The sequence below is a fragment of the Asparagus officinalis genome, chromosome 3 (assembly GCF_001876935.1).
Source record: "Asparagus officinalis chromosome 3, Aspof.V1, whole genome shotgun sequence".
Taxonomy (NCBI): domain Eukaryota; kingdom Viridiplantae; phylum Streptophyta; class Magnoliopsida; order Asparagales; family Asparagaceae; genus Asparagus; species Asparagus officinalis.
In genome coordinates, this window is record NC_033796.1 from 34,896,474 (window position 1) to 34,912,526 (window position 16,053).

The following is a 16,053-nucleotide window of genomic DNA, read 5'->3' on the forward strand; positions in this document are numbered from 1 at the left end:
AAGTATAGCACCTTGATGATAAATATAACACCTATGGGCAAGTATAGCACCCTTAAAGGTCAAAGTTATAGGCATTCTTATTGCTCTCTAAAAATTCTGCAACATCAAGTTGTCGAGAACCATTTAGTTTTTTCCCCGCAACGAAACATTCGACGATCGACGCATCGTATTTATGGCCATCATCTACCGCGTCGCGGCGGTCCTCGTGAATTTCGAGCTTCAGCCAAAGTATAGCACTTTACCGGGAAGTTATAGCACTTTTATGGCCAAAGTATAGACACTTATGACAAAGCTTATCAGCCACCTTGATGGAAAGTATAGCACCTTTGCCAAAGTATAGACCTTAATGCCTCTTGAGAAATTCTGTCAGCTTTGAAATTTAGCAGGAGCCGCCTGACGGCAGATAAGTGCCTATACTTTGGGTATAAGGTGTTATATATTTGCATGGAAGGTGCCCTATATTTTACCAATTAAGGTGCCTATCATTTTTGCATAATGTGCCTATACTTTGCGATAAGGTGCTATATTTCCCCATAAAGTGCTATACTTTGCCTGAAGTTTCGAAATAGCGAGGACCGCCCGACGCGGTAGATGATGGCAATATAATACGATCGTGTGTCGATCGTCGAATTGTTTTTCGTTGCGGGGGAAAAAAAACTAAATGCGTTCTCGACAACTTGATGTGCCCAGAATTTTTAGAGAGCTAATGGTGCTATTACTTTGAACCTTAAGTGAATACTTGATAAGGTGCTTACTTTGCCATAAGCGTGCCTTTACTTTTGGCCCCATTTAAGGTGCTTACGTTTCCCGTAATGTGCTATACTTCATGCGCTGAAGCTTCGAAATTTCAACGAGGCAGCCCGACGCGGTGGATAATCGGCCAATAAACACGATGCGTCTGGATCGGTAGTGTTTTTGAGTGTTTTAGCGTTTTTGATTGAAGGAGCACCAAATATGGTGTATTTGATCTTTGCGGTTTTAAATAAGTGATACTTTTGGTTTATAAATAAGTGGGTGTCTTTGGTTAAAAAAAGATTTTCCCTTTTAATTATCTGTCTGTAGGCTATGAAGAAACGACCAAAACTGTTGATTATTATACCTCGTCTGCACCCCCCCCCCCCCCCCCCTCCCCCCCCCCCCCTCCCCCCCCCCCCCCCCCCCCCCCCCCCCCCCCCCCCCCCCCCCCCCCGCCCACCTCCTTTCCAATGCCTCTCCTTCATCTTTTCCGTTTGCTCTGCAAATTTCACTATTTTACTCTCAATTCGCTTGGTGCGGTAGCCTCAGCTGCCCAAAACCCTAGGGTAAAGGTTTGCGACATCAAAAAGGGAACAGGAAAGAAGAAGAAGAAGAAAAGAATTTATCAAGGCTCCTTTCCCCCCCCCTCCCCCCCCCCCCACCACCCCCCTGTTGTCCTCCCCCCCCCCCCCCCCCCCCTCCTATTGAAATCAGAACAATGTGCATTCAGAATGTGATTCAATTCCTTGCCTAATATCAAATTTGGCGCTGGAATTTGATCAAAAGTTGAGCATTTAGGGGTTCTATTGTTTAACCATTGTGAAGTCGCCATTGGAATGTGATTATGTGAGTAAAATTTTCACTTTTTTAATTATTATTTCATTCATTTACTGTGATTTACCTAGTACTTTTCTGTTTAATTTTATTTTTCTGTGTTTGTATGTTGCAGAGAACTACACAGACCCTCTATTTACGTACTCTAAAGTTTGAAGTTTAGCCTAGGAGCCCTAATTAAAAATAAAAAAACGATTCCCAATGTGCAAAACTTCTATTTTATCTCTAAAATAATAAGATCAATACCTGCATCATCAAAAAAATAACAAAATTATTAATAGAATCTAACAGAGATAGGCTATATTTATGTTTTACCCAAAGAAAAAGGTGATTTTTTTCTTTCATCTTTAACTAATCAACTGAGTGCATTATAAAGTCTTCATCTGGTCCATAAACTCAAAAAGGCAACTTGATGACCCTCCACTTACAAATTGCATTTAAAAAACCTTTCTTGTTCATCTTACCATAAACAGTGATTTTCCCTCATTAGGCTAGTTTCCACATTATGTTAGAGATTTATCATGCTAAAATTCACTAAATTTTCATTTTTATTCTTTAGTTCTAGCTGATTTCAGCCAATGGAGAGTTCAGAAATTAATCAATAAAGTCAAGAATTAGCCAATGGGGAAGAAATTCCTCATACTGTCCATCATGAAAAAGCTGAAGATGATGGAGTGCCTAGAATTGGGATGAAGGTGAATAATGAGGAAGAAGCTTACAACCTATACAATGACTATGCTACACGAATTGGTTTCAACATTCGTAAAGGAGACCTTCGGAAAATACAAAAGGGGTTGTAAGACAACGCGTCTTTCTCTGCTCAAAAGTGGGATTTATATTGGATGATGAGCCTAATGGATCAACAGAAGTTAGTAGTTTGACAACAAGAACAAACTGCAAAGCAAGTATCCATTTCACCATGACAGATGGTGTATGGGAGATCACATCTTTCAATCCAGTTCACAATCACGACCTTGCTGATCCCAGCCAAAGAAAGTTTTTAAGGTCAAATAAAAGAACGCGGTTTGCGAAACCATTAAGAGCAGCATACTCACCTGTCAGCAGAGGGCTTGGTGGGCCTAATAATTTTAAGATGACATCACATGATTGTTGTAATATATTGCATGCAGATAAGTCGAATATGAGCGAAGTTGGGGATGGTCAAATTTAGGTAACTGGTGCCTACTGTGGATGTTCCAAACCTGAAATTTCTATCAAAATTTGACTACTACACTTATCTACTGAAACTTTTTCACAGAAATTGCATTTTTCATTTGTATTTTCTGCTTGTCAGAGCATTTGATGTTAATTTGTTAGACATTAGAACCCATGTAGTGTGGATCTTGTTTCACATATTTCGATTTATGTATTAAACTATAAGCCTTCTATTCTAGTATACCTTTTTTATTAAAATTGCACTTAATAAGACACAAATGTTTTTAACTTTTTCCTTGTTATTGGCTAGTTTCCTCTTTTCTTAGGAATTTTCATGCTAAAATTCTGAAGGTTTCCTTTTAATTCTCTAATGCTAGCTGGTTTTCAGCAAATGGAGAGTTCAGAAAGTAATTCTCAAATTCAGAGATCAACTGATGGGAAAGAAATTTCTCATAGTGCCAAGCATGGAGAAAATGAAGATGATGGAGTACTTAGAATCAGAATGAAGGTTTACAGTGAGGAAGAAGCCTACGACCTATACAATGACTATGTTGTACGAACTGGCTTCAGCGTTCATAAAGGAGACCTCTGGAAAAATACTAATGGAGTTGTACGACAACGTACCTACCTATGTTCAAAACCAGGGTTAAAAGGATAATGATCCTTGTAGAGCAAAAGAGGTTAATCAGTTGCGGACAAGAACTGCAAGGCAAGTATCGGTTTCACTGTGACGGATAGTATATGGGATCACGTCTTTCAATCCTGTTCACAGCCATGCCCTTGCTGAACCCAGACAAAGAAAGTATTTGAGATCAAATAGAACAATTTGGCTAGATGATGAAATTATTCGTTCAGCGGTTGATTCTCAAATAAAACCCAGTAAAGCATTCTCATCTGTAACAATGGGACTTGAAGGGCATGATAATTCTAAGATAATGATGCATGATTGCTGTAATATACCTACTACAGAAAAGTTGACCATGATCAAAGCTGAGGATGTTCAACTGGAGGTAAGTGCTCCTTGCTGTGGAAGTTCCTAAATCCAAAGTTAGTATCAATTTTTCTTTATCATTTTCATTCATTTACTGAATTTTATTATTTTTTTCCTTTTCTTACTCATGTTTCATTAAGGCACTGATGTTAATTTTTAATTTGTTATGCATTACTGTTGAGAAAGAGAATATGGTCACAAGAAAAGTGAAATGTAAGCCTGATGTAAATTGTGGTGCGCTAACTTTTATATGGGATACAATCACTTGTTCACTCTATTGGAATGACATCAACGTGCACTCTATTCCATCACCGTAGATCATCTTATGACACTCTTTTTCTGAATCTCATATGAGAAGAATACTATTTTTAATAATATTTTGTACTTTCTGATTATTTGTCATTCGAGGTGATTAACATGGGGAGTGTTTGGACACCAGTGTGTTTTTTTCTGTTTCCGTTTCTTTTTTAAAAAAAAACAATGAAACATGTTTGGGAACTGGGGTGTTTTTTTGGGCTGTCCCTTTACAAATCTCAAAATATACATGCTTTTCTCAAAACACCTTTTAGGTGTTTTGAGATCCCCGTTTAATTTCTCCCCAAACCAACGCGATCCCATTTTCTCCCCCTCAACCCTTGAAGCCGTCCCCGCCGCCACTTCGATTCGTCGCCTCGTCGTCGCCGTGCCGCCTCGCCATCGCCGCTGCCACCTCGTCGTCGACAAGTCTGAACCCAGGTTAGATCGCCGCCGCGTCTCGTGACCACGCCGTCGCCGTGTCCCCCTAGTGCTACCGCCGTCGCCGTCGATGCTTGTCCTGCTATGGAACCCATCTGTTTAGGGAATGAGGATTTTGCAGGTTGGTGCAGCCAATTTTGAGGCAAAACTCCAGCCTCATCTACTTTGGACCCTTGATCAGGTGAGGATTTTGCTTTGCCTGTTCTGTGAAGAAGCAAGGATCTAAGTTTCTTTCTCATTTGTGATAATTAATTACACTAATTGAAACCCTTCATCACGGGGGCATATGTGATATGATGGAAATTATTACAAATATGAATAAACATCTGAAATAAAATTAGAAATCCACTCTGTGCAAGGTGTCAATTACAAGTTCTTTTTTGTCAAGTTGTAGTATTACAATAGTTCTCTTAATTTTGGTTTTCCAGTGGACACCAGAACCATATGTTAGACATTTGATATTTACTCTAGAATTTTTATCTCTTGTTTGTGTCTAATGTCTATTCTTCATCCTTTTTCCATTTTGAAAACTTTTACAATGGTGTGTCTAATGTCTATTCTTCATCCTTTTTCCATTTTGAAAACTTTTACAATGGTGTTTTCAAACACTTTAGGAGAAAAAACACAACACCAGTCCTTTTTCCATTTTGAAAACTTTTACAATGGTGTTTTCAAACACTTTAGGAGAAAAAACACAACACCAGTGTGTTTTTTTGAAAAACACTACAAAAACAAACACCTTGGAAGCCAAACACGCCTATAGTTTTATATAATGGTTTGGTTATTCTTATCCACAAAAAATGATATATATGTGAAAATCATGTGTTTCCAATAATCTTGTCCCTGAATGTTTTAAATCAGTTGGCCCTAAGAAGAAAAGAAGGTAATCATGTAGGGATGATTAAGTGGTTTCCCATACTCTTTTTCCCTATGCCACCTCTCTGTCAAAGTATGCCTCTGGGGTAGCTACATTGTAATTATTTTGTGGAGAAAATAGATTAGCTTTATTTAAATATGAAAATTGTTTAGATGCTAGCGGTTTAGTTCTTTCAATGTAATGAGGCACTGAAAGATTGAAATCAGGTTAACTATTCTGTTACTTCCTTAAGGAAGAGATATCTCCAAACAGTTAAGCAGACATCTAGAGATAGAATCAGTTGCTGACAAGCCTTGACTGATGGATGCGTCAAACATTTAAAGGAGAAAGATTACAAGGTTATGTGAACTTATGATTATGGACATAAACACAAAGACATAGACTTAAAAGGGTATCAGACATGACAGTTAAAAGCACGATTATATACGTAAATTCTCCTAATCATGTGTATATTTCGTTCCCATTTCATATGTGTGTACCTCGGGTATCTTACAAAAGGTTTGCTTCCATCATCAGTCTTCAAGACAATTTTTTCCTTCCCAGCTTCAATATTGCACCTTAGTCTCGCTTCTATCTTGTGGTGTTGCAATCTCTGCACCTTCAAACCTTCCTGAGGTCTCATATCAGATAAGACTCCATTAAGGCGCACTCCAATAGGTTTAGTTGTCCTCTTATTGATAATGCCGATAGTATTTATCATGTCCAACATCACAGTGTGTTGTGGCTTTTCAAACTTCACCAAGCTTGCTTGTTCCCAATTATTCAGCTTCGTAGCACCAGATTATGCACAAAGTTGGTTCCCAACAACAGAACTGCATTGTATCGCTGCAAAAAGAGCAGCTCTTGAAATGTGGACAGAAGCAAATTGTGGCTAGAAGAAATAATTAAATGCAGACACAAGGGTGTAATGCAAAATTTGGTCCTTATATGGAATGAAGTCACACTTGCTTTATTAGAATGATCAGTGCTCAATATTCTATCACCCGAATAGTCTATTTCCCCATATCATCTTAGAGCGCTCTTTTACTGGCTCTCACACGAGAAACTTTCACAACAACTCACTTTAAACCGTGGGCCTATATTACCAAGCTTTTTATTTCTCCTAATTTGATGCTTTTGCAAGAGGTATCAACCTCCACATATACCCACTCCATGTTGGTTCTTAACCGACTATGTGCTTGTAGAATTTTCTTGGTTAACCAATATAAGCTAAGCTGATTCAGGATGCTGGTGCTATGGTAGAGATCTATAGGTTTTACCAAATCTTTTCAAAATGTAACTGGTTATCTTCAACAATTAGAGCCATTCTAACACAGATCTTGTTCCATATATGATAAATTGTGTATTAGGCTATAATGCCTTCTAGTTTTTGCCTTTCTAATTTAAATTCCAATTACAATGGTACACCTTGATATTTATAAAATTTTCTAATTAGGCCACTTTCATCCTTTTTTAGAAATTATGTATGCTAAATTTACAAAAGATTACCTTACTTACTAGCTGATTTTCAGCAAATAGAGAGTTCAGAAAACAAACAACAAAGGACTAGCCAATGGGGAAGAAATTTCTCATATCCTTCATCATGAAGAAGATGAAGATAACAGAGTACCTCAAATAGGGATGACACCGCATTGTTATAATATATTGCACACAGAAAGGTCAGTTATGATTGAAGCTGAGGATGTTCAAAGTGTGATAAACTACTTTAAGCACAAACAAGCGTCAGATCCGATGTTCTGTTACTCGGTACAAGTTAATAAGAAAGGATAACAAAAAATTTTCTGGAGAGAAGGAAGATCCAGGATAGACTATGATTGTTTTGGAGATGTGGTGATATTTGACACTACCTATCAGACAATTTGGTTTGTGTGTCCTTTGTGGGGATCAATCATCATAAGGGAAATGTTTTATTTTGGCTGTGCATTGTTGTTGGATGAGACAATACCTTCATTCATTTGGTTGTTTGAAACTTTATTAGAATCAATGGAAATCGGCAGCCAGAAACAATTTTCACTGACCAGTGGAAGCTATTGCAAATGCTACTAAGGACGTGTTTCCTACAACATGTCATTGTCTGTGTACATGGAATGTTTTAGATAATGCAACTCAAAAAAATTCCTGAACTTTATGGAAGTCTTGAACTCATGAAACAGTTTGATAAATGTTTGTACAATTGTCTCATGGAAGTGGAATTTGAGTCTACTTGGGATAAAATGATTAAGGACTTTAACATTGAAAAGAACAAATAGCTTCAAAAGCTCTATGGTCTTGGAGAGAAGTGGAATCAAGCTTTTGGTGTTGGTACATTCACTGCTAGCTTAAAATTCACCTTGAGGAAAAGCACAGATAAAGTTTTTCACCATGTGACACCCAGAACAATGGATCTCGCTCTGTTTGTTCATCAATCTGAAGATGTAGCAGAGCGATGGCGATTAATGGAGTCGCATGAAGATCTTCAGTGTAAACAATGTATGCCTAAAAGAGTATCAAAAAATAGTGAAATGCTCAAGCAAGCTGCTGGTGTCTATACTATTGAAATGTTTAGTTTATTTCAAGATGAGATGATAGAAAGCATATCAAAAGAGATGAAAGAAATTAGAAGTGATGGGGAATTATACACTCATGAGTTGACTGAGATGGGGGATGGTAGAAAGCATGTCATGAATTCTAATCCTTCTAACATTACTGTTGATTGTACTTGCCAAAAAATTTGAATCAATGGGTATATTGTGCTGTCATGCTCTAAGGGTGTTCAATCTGAGAGGGGTTAAAAAGTTACCGGATCAGTGTATTTTGAAGAGATGGACTAAATTTGCAAAGAAAGAGTTTCTTGTTCCTCATCAAGGTGAGACATCTTGCAATAGCGAAAAATCGTCTCTATCATTGGCTCATATCAAACTTATGCATAAGGTGTTTTGCATCATGGATAAAAGTTTGAGGACTTCTGGAGGTCCTGAGAGAGCTGACGCTCTCCTAGATCAAACTATAGAGGAAGTTGTAAGACGAATTTTAAATCCAGATGCTGGAGAAAATGTCAACTAAAAAAGAAATATATTTACTCCTAACAATGGAAGTGATGATGCAAGTAATAGTCACAGCTCAATTGATGGATCACCGGCAAATGCTAGCGTGAAATTGTGGACGGAGAAGAAAAAAAAAGTTGAAGCTATCTAGTTCAATATTCCATCAGGTAGTAAGAAATTTCCCTGTATTTATTCCTCTTATTTCTGTTTAAGAAATTTTTGTTTTATAGAAGTGCTAATTAGTTTTTCAGAGAAAGGAAAGAAAGAGGCAACCAGAGTTTCCTCAGATATATATATTTCGACCCACCACAAGGTCCTAGTTCTATGGATATCAATGCACGCTCAAAAGGTTGAAATTCATTCCGGTGGTTTCTAATATTTAGACATATTATCTATTTTGTACAAGTAGTTATCGCATAATTTATTACTGCAGAGATAATAAATGATGGTGAGTCACTCCAGAATCCTTTCGTTTTGTTTCCCACCTGAAGGCCCCATCTTAAGCTCATCTTCTCTCCTTTTTGTGTGTGTGTGTGTGTGTTTTGTTTTGTTCTGTTTGGAGTAACACCTTAAGCTCATCATTTAAACTCTGTTACGAAATGTTAACCAAATTCATTCAAGTATTTTCTAATATATCGACATTATATCATATTTTGTAAATGAGTTATGTAATTAAGTTAATACAGCAGAGAAATAGATGACAAAAACACCTGCACATCCTCTGATCTTGTTTCCCACTACGAAGCCCTACATTAAGTCATCACTTAAACATCTATTAATGAATGTGAATCCAAATTCAAGGAGCTCGAAAGCCTATCCTCTAGGTAGTCAGTTTTTTTTAATTACTAGGTGGAATGCACGTGCACTGCACGTGATCAAATATCATAATTATTTTTCAGGTTTATTTATTTACTATAATATGGTTGCAAAAAACTTTATAAATAGCATAATATATTAATTTTTTTGGATATTTCCATGTGTGGTTTTAACATTTTTGTCTTCCAAAAAAATAGTGATGTTTAAAACCTTAAAATATTAACGATTTAAGATTAATTACTAATTTGAACGTATAATTTTAAAATATTAATGATGTAAGGGACCAATACGGAAAAAACCTATAATTATTAATAAAAAAATAAATTCTTGAATTCATCAAAGAAAAATGGTAGGCTTTATCTAGTTAGTAAGGATTTTGTTCGGTTATGAAAAAATCACTTCCACCTATTGTTTATCAGGCGACCGAGTATTATAGATATTCAAGAACTTTTTTCTAGAATTCTCTAAGTTATAATGTGCAAATTCAATCAAGAAAGAAAATATAAATTATATGATCAATTTTAAAATCTATTGTTGTACTCTTTTTACATCTTTCCAACTACTAATTGATCTATCAAAATGATTACTCTCTAGTTTTAGAAAATTATAAATATAGTCTGAGAAAATTTATACATATTATGCACTCATATTGATTGTATTTTAACAAAATAATTCATATCTATCCAATGTCAAACAAAATCAAAAAAAATTAATAATTTAATATTAGTCTCTAAATTATGAGCAATTTAAAACACTTCCGGGAATAACATAAAATCATTGTATATTTAAAATCTAGGAACTAACCTTTACATATTTGCTCTTATAGGTATCCTATGAAATATTTGCCGATATATTGCTATATCGGCCAATATATCGGGTTAAAGATTTTATCTCGGTAATATTTCCTATTGTTTTTTTTATATGGTGATTTTTTTGATATATCGAGCGTTATCGAAAATATAGCCAATATATCTATTTGAAGATATTGAGAAAATCATGTCATTTTTAATTTGATTGTGGACTCGAGTTTGGATCGTGTTTGGGAAATAAAATTGGAACCTACAAAACCCACAAAGGCCACAATTCTTCTTCAAATTTCTCCACTCTCGGCTCTCCCAAATCTTAAGCATATTTCTTGATGCAAATTATTATATTTAAATTTCATTAATATGTTAGATTACATATTACAATGTCATGTTATGTATGAATATTATCTCATATGACACCCAATATTACATAGACATCCCTGAATTTTACAATCTGATATCATGAATTTTATTTGTTTAATATTTATCTGATGTCCAACCCTTTGTAGTAGCCCTTCAGAAGCCTCTTCTAAAGTTTTTTAAGCGAAGTATATAATTTTAGGAAATAATTCAAAATCTTGAGACTCATTCAAAATATGATGCTTCAAATTTTCAGCATCTCATCTACTATATAAATATAAGCTAACTATTTGGCCTCATATTGTATGATGAATATTATTTATCAATGGGTTCATATATTATTGTTTATGGATAACAAAGGTTTTAAATCTTTTATAGGCTTAATTGAACTTAAATCTTTTATAATTTACAACAATTATATTTATATACCTCCACTTGTATCTTGTTGCACATTTTTTAAATTTTAGATAACATATCTAGCTTGCTGCACTTAAATATCTTAAAGTTTTCCAAAATATAATGTTTTTACATTCTGTCCTCTTACATAAACATAAGAATGCTCTTTGTAATTTTTCTATATGAGTTTCATGGTATAATTTTAGGACAATTCTATGTTTTCTACTCTTTCCATAAATACTTTATTAACATGCAATTATCTATTAATATATTATTTTACATTACTAATAATTGATATGATGTAGAGTTTTACAATAGCGTCGGAAGTTTTAGGGACCAAATTATACAAACTTAAAGTGACTATAATGTAATTAATTAACAATGATAATTAATTTAGTTTAGTTAGTATTAGAATGTAATATCAACAAAGATTAATTAACAATGATAATTAATTTAGTTTAGTTAGTATTAGAATGTAATATCAACAAAGAATAGGGGTAGTATAGTCCTTGAAAAATGTAATATCAACAAAGAATAGGGGTAGTATAGTCCTTGAAAAGTTTTTCCACAACTCCCTCTTTTAAAGTGAGTATGATATGATATGATATGATATGATATTTTGTTGAACATACAACCTTTTTAAGTAAAACTTCATCATTTCTCAAAAGGTTACTGCTTATGTCATCAATCCTTAATGAATATGGATTCAAACTTGCGATATAAGAATCCATCTAATAAATCTTTTCTTTTTTATTTATTACATTCCATGTTAAACCACATCGATGCAATAACGAAAGGAATGAGAGAAATGTAAGCTATTCTAGTAATTCCTTTCATGTTGTATCAAGTACAGTTGTTTTCATACCCTCAGAGCAACCTTTTCCAATTTACAATAAGGGTGCAAAATTGCATGTTGGCCTTGAAGCAGTTGGCTACATATTGGCCTTGAAGAGGTTTGTAGATGGAAGAATGTGCATGAGGAGAACCTGACATATAGCTAGAAGCATCCTGAGAATGCATTAAAAGACGCATGGAATTCCATTTTCTTTAAAAAAATTATTAGGAACTGTTAGTCTTATACCTTTGCATTGTTCAGATTGGATAGTACATTAAACTACAAATTTTAGTTTTTGTTATAAGAGAATATGGAGCAAATGGTGTTCTTTCTTGGCTCAAATTTGAACCCTACCCATTCATACAATGCTGTTTCTAACCCCTATTTTTCTTATTCTTCATGAGTTGTGAAATTTCTGATCTAATGTTAACATCTGGATCCAGTTTCCAGCAAGAAAATCATTACGTAAAAGGGTCTAGAGTAGATTGTTAAGACCAGTCAAATCTCTGCAATTTGTAGATTCACGTATGAAAAGGTATAAGTAACGCTAGTTGACTAGAGAAATCTGGTATTCTTCTCAAAATTCTGAATTTCCTGACGAAGTATAGAAGTCACGCAATATAAGGGTCTCCTTTAATATCTTTCCATATGGAAAACAACGTGATTACAATAAGAAATTTCTTGTATCCCAAATCATCCTTCCACTTGCCAAGAGATTATGCGTTGAGTCCTTTGTCTGCAGGCCAACACTCTAATATCATGAGCATAGAACAAAAACTGCTCATAGATCATCCATTTAGAATATATAAGAAACCTTTTATAATTCTTCTTCTTGACAATATAAAAGAAACTAGCCCATATATGTTAGTCAACCAAATAGATTGCCGGCTAATATTCTCAATATGTATAGTCACCTAACTGCCAAATTGCAGCCTATCCCATATCATGGTCTTGCATTTTATTTTATTTTTCTCATGCTACTGACAGTACATTTTTGTTCAAATCTAAGTGAACAAATCAGAAATAGACACTCTCTTAGCCTATAAATATCTCAAACCCCACATCGATTCTTAATCAAAAAAAGATGAAGAACGAATTTCATCTTTTCTCCTTTTTTATAATCTTTGCCTTTGCAATCTCACCCTCATCATCCTCCCAGCCTCAAATCAATGTATGGCCTAAACCTGTCAAGATTTCATGGCCAACTTCAATATCCGTGCTCATCTCCCCTTCTTTCAAAATAATCTCCCCTTACCAAAATCCATATCTCCAAATCGCGGTTAATCGTTACACAAACTTCTTACTTGAAGAACGCCATGAATTTATCAGAGATTACAACACAAACTACACATTCTCGTACCCATCGGTCAAATCCCTCTCTCTCAGCATCCGGGACGATAAAAGTCCTCTTCAGCATGGAGTCGATGAAACCTATTCATTGAGAATCAATACTAATGGTACTGCATATTTACAGGCTGAAACAGTATGGGGAGCAATGCATGGACTAGAGACATTCTCACAGCTAGTCTATGTTATAGACAATGAACTTATGGTTCCTGCCGATATTTATATTGAAGATGGTCCTATATTTCCTCATCGGGGCGTGTTGCTTGATACTGGGAGGAATTACTTTGCGCCAAGGGATATTATGAGGCTTATAAGAGCGATGAGCTATAATAAGCTTAATGTGTTTCATTGGCACGTCACTGATTCTCACTCTTTTCCTATTGTGTTGCCTTCAGAGCCTGAACTTGCAAATAAAGGGTCTTATGGATCAAAGATGCAGTACTCTCCTGCTGTTGTCAGAGCGATTGTTGAGTATGGTATGAGCCATGGGGTTCGTGTCATGCCAGAAATCGATACTCCCGGTTAGTTACATCAACATTTACGAATCATTTAGCTTAGTGAATCAAGATTTTGATCAAAACCTTGCATTTGCAAATTCAAATTTTGAATATTTCTCTTTAGATAATTTCAGTCTACCTGGAGTGAGTTTAAACATAAATATTCTTGTAGAAAGCAGCTCTGATATGTTGTTTCCTTTTAAGTAAATGAAGAAGAAAACTGGCATGCTGAAGTTTCTGATAAATCTACAGGGCATTCGAGGATTTAGATACATCAACCTAGCAAGCAAACACTTAGTTTTATCACATTTAAACTATCTTAAAGAATCTAAATAGAATAAATTGAAGAAATATTTGACAAGACCTTCAACACTATTTGAAGTCATATGCAAGTTTTTATTGGCTACTACAAATCATTTTCAAGGGTTCATTTTAAAGATAAATGTAATAGAGAGTCATGTTCAAAAAAATTCACTTATCTGTGCCTGGTCCGAAGATGATAGTACTCAGCATAACGAATTTCACTTGGACAAACTTATCTGCAAATCGATGCAGACAGGAGTTTTGGTGCCTTACTAGTGTTATCTCTGAAATCATAAAAATTGCTTGTTCAGTGATTTCCCTAAAAGCTTATAATTGACCAATCTAAATGAATCTGCAGCACATACAGGATCATGGGCCGGAGCTTACCCTGACATCATAACATGTGAAGACACGTTCTGGTTACCCTCAGGATCAGATTGGGTTGATCGTCTCGCTGCAGAACCTGGAACTGGCCAATTGAACCCCCTCAACCCTCAAACCTACGAAGTCGTCAACAACATGATCAAAGATACCGTCTCCCTTTTCCCCGAAAACTTCTTCCACGCTGGAGCCGATGAAGTCACCCCTGCTTGCTGGAAAACTGATCCGTCCATCCAAAAATTCCTCTCAAACAACAGCACTCTAAATGAAATCCTAGAGCTATACATAAACAGAACATATCCTTATATCCGTTCGCACAATCGAACAGTTGTGTACTGGGAGGATGTATTGCTTGATTCTGCTATTCATGTTGATGAATCCACTCTCCCAAAAGAGACTACAATCCTGCAGTCATGGAACAATGGATCTAACAACACGAAAAGGATCGTGTCAGCTGGGTATCGAGCCATTGTATCGTCTGCAGACTTCTACTACCTGGATTGTGGCCATGGAGCTTTCATGGGCAACGACAGTCGTTACGATAAGCAGTTGGGTGATGATGAAGGGGTGCCGTTTAACTACAAAGGAGGCAGTGGTGGATCATGGTGTGGCCCGTTTAAGACCTGGCAGAGGATTTATAGCTATGATATTACTCATGGATTGCGTGAAGAGGAGGCTAAGTTGGTTATCGGTGGTGAGGTGGCGCTGTGGGCGGAGCAGGCAGACCCCACGGTCATGGACGCGATGATTTGGCCTAGGGCGTCAGCGATGGCAGAGGTGCTGTGGTCGGGGAACAGGGATGAGAATGGTAATAAGAGGTTTGCTGAGGCAATTGACAGGTTGAACGAGTGGAGGTACAGGATGGTCGGTAGAGCGATTGGGGCTGAGCCCCTTCAGCCTTTGTGGTGCGTGCGTAATCCTGGAATGTGCAACTTCGTTCAGTGATTGAGGTTCAAACGCTTTGAACTTTTGAGGGTTATTTGAGATCCGAGCGTGGTGAGAGCATTGTGCTTTGGATTTGTTTAAGTTAGTTTGTTTTAGCCAAGTTTTGGCAAAGACTGTTTGATCTGGTTCTGTCATGTGTTTATCGTTAGATTCTCGAGGAATTATGATGAAATGAGATATGATCTTATAATCTCGGAGATAATGTTGAACACAGTGTTACAACTTTTCTTCATGGCCACTGTCCCAAGTAATGGAAGTTAGTCCCCTCTAATAAAATTATAAATTTGCCAAATTGACATGTGTCTAAACATTGAACATATTCCGAATTTTTTGTTGAGGAACAGTCAAGGTAAGTGTTTCAAAAACATGCAAATACTCGTGCTATCAGGGGGATGCAAACGTGTGCTACGGGGACCCAGAATATGGGACCAATAAGAGGGACAAGTGAAGTGTCCCCCTCCTATTGGATAATGAGTTGGCCATCATTAATGATGGCCAACTCATTATCCAATAGGAGGGTGACATATCACTTGTCTTTTCTATTGGTCCCATATTTTGGGTCCTTGAGGAATTTTTCCTCTTACCGTATAAGCACGGAGTTATTGCTGAGAGCTCCAGCTAACGTAACGTTATGTTCAGCACAAATCAATCGTCTCTTTGCATTATTTCTCCCCTTTTCTTTTCTTGGGATTTACTTTCGTAGCCCACAACTGTGAAAACAACTTTTCGACAGATAACAACAGCTGCAGCAGCCTTGGCAGCTCTCCACGCTTCGAACACATCAAAAACCCCCAACTGGCACGCTCTCCAACCTCAGGATCCGCTCACAGATACCTCCAATCATAACAATCCCAAATCCCCAATAACTCCTTCCCCAAAACCCTTAAGTATCTCCCAAAATCCCACAGCTCACGATCACATAATAAAATGGCCAATTTCTGCTCCCTCGCCCTCCTCTCCCTTCTCCTGTTGCGTTCTCCAGCGCCGTCGAATCCCCAAGCGCTTCCGATCAGCGTG

At 36.5% G+C, this 16,053-nt stretch overlaps 2 protein-coding genes across 8 annotated transcripts; one reads left to right on the plus strand and one right to left on the minus strand.

Annotated features, from left to right (window-relative positions):
* On the plus strand, positions 1,472–15,328 carry LOC109833750 (beta-hexosaminidase 2-like). 7 transcript variants are annotated; one of them, XM_020401546.1, is made up of 5 exons: positions 1,472–1,581; positions 2,129–2,740; positions 3,102–3,734; positions 13,038–13,431; positions 14,069–15,328. In XM_020401546.1, exons 3-5 carry the CDS (start codon positions 3,627–3,629, stop codon positions 15,034–15,036), a joined length of 1,470 nt encoding a protein of 489 aa, XP_020257135.1. In that variant the 5' UTR covers positions 1,472–1,581; positions 2,129–2,740; positions 3,102–3,626; the 3' UTR covers positions 15,037–15,328. The 7 variants fall into 7 exon arrangements, with proteins under 7 accessions (XP_020257135.1, XP_020257136.1, XP_020257133.1 ...); XM_020401547.1 differs by having other exon boundaries at positions 3,113–3,734; XM_020401548.1 differs by lacking the exons at positions 1,472–1,581; positions 2,129–2,740 and adding exons at positions 6,839–8,517; positions 8,594–8,699 and having other exon boundaries at positions 3,623–3,734.
* Positions 4,288–6,842, minus strand: LOC109833752. Its single transcript, XM_020401551.1, has 2 exons — positions 5,807–6,842; positions 4,288–4,654 (listed from the first exon to the last, which is right to left on the minus strand). Exons 1-2 carry the CDS (start codon positions 6,034–6,036, stop codon positions 4,303–4,305), a joined length of 582 nt encoding a protein of 193 aa, XP_020257140.1. The 5' UTR covers positions 6,037–6,842; the 3' UTR covers positions 4,288–4,302.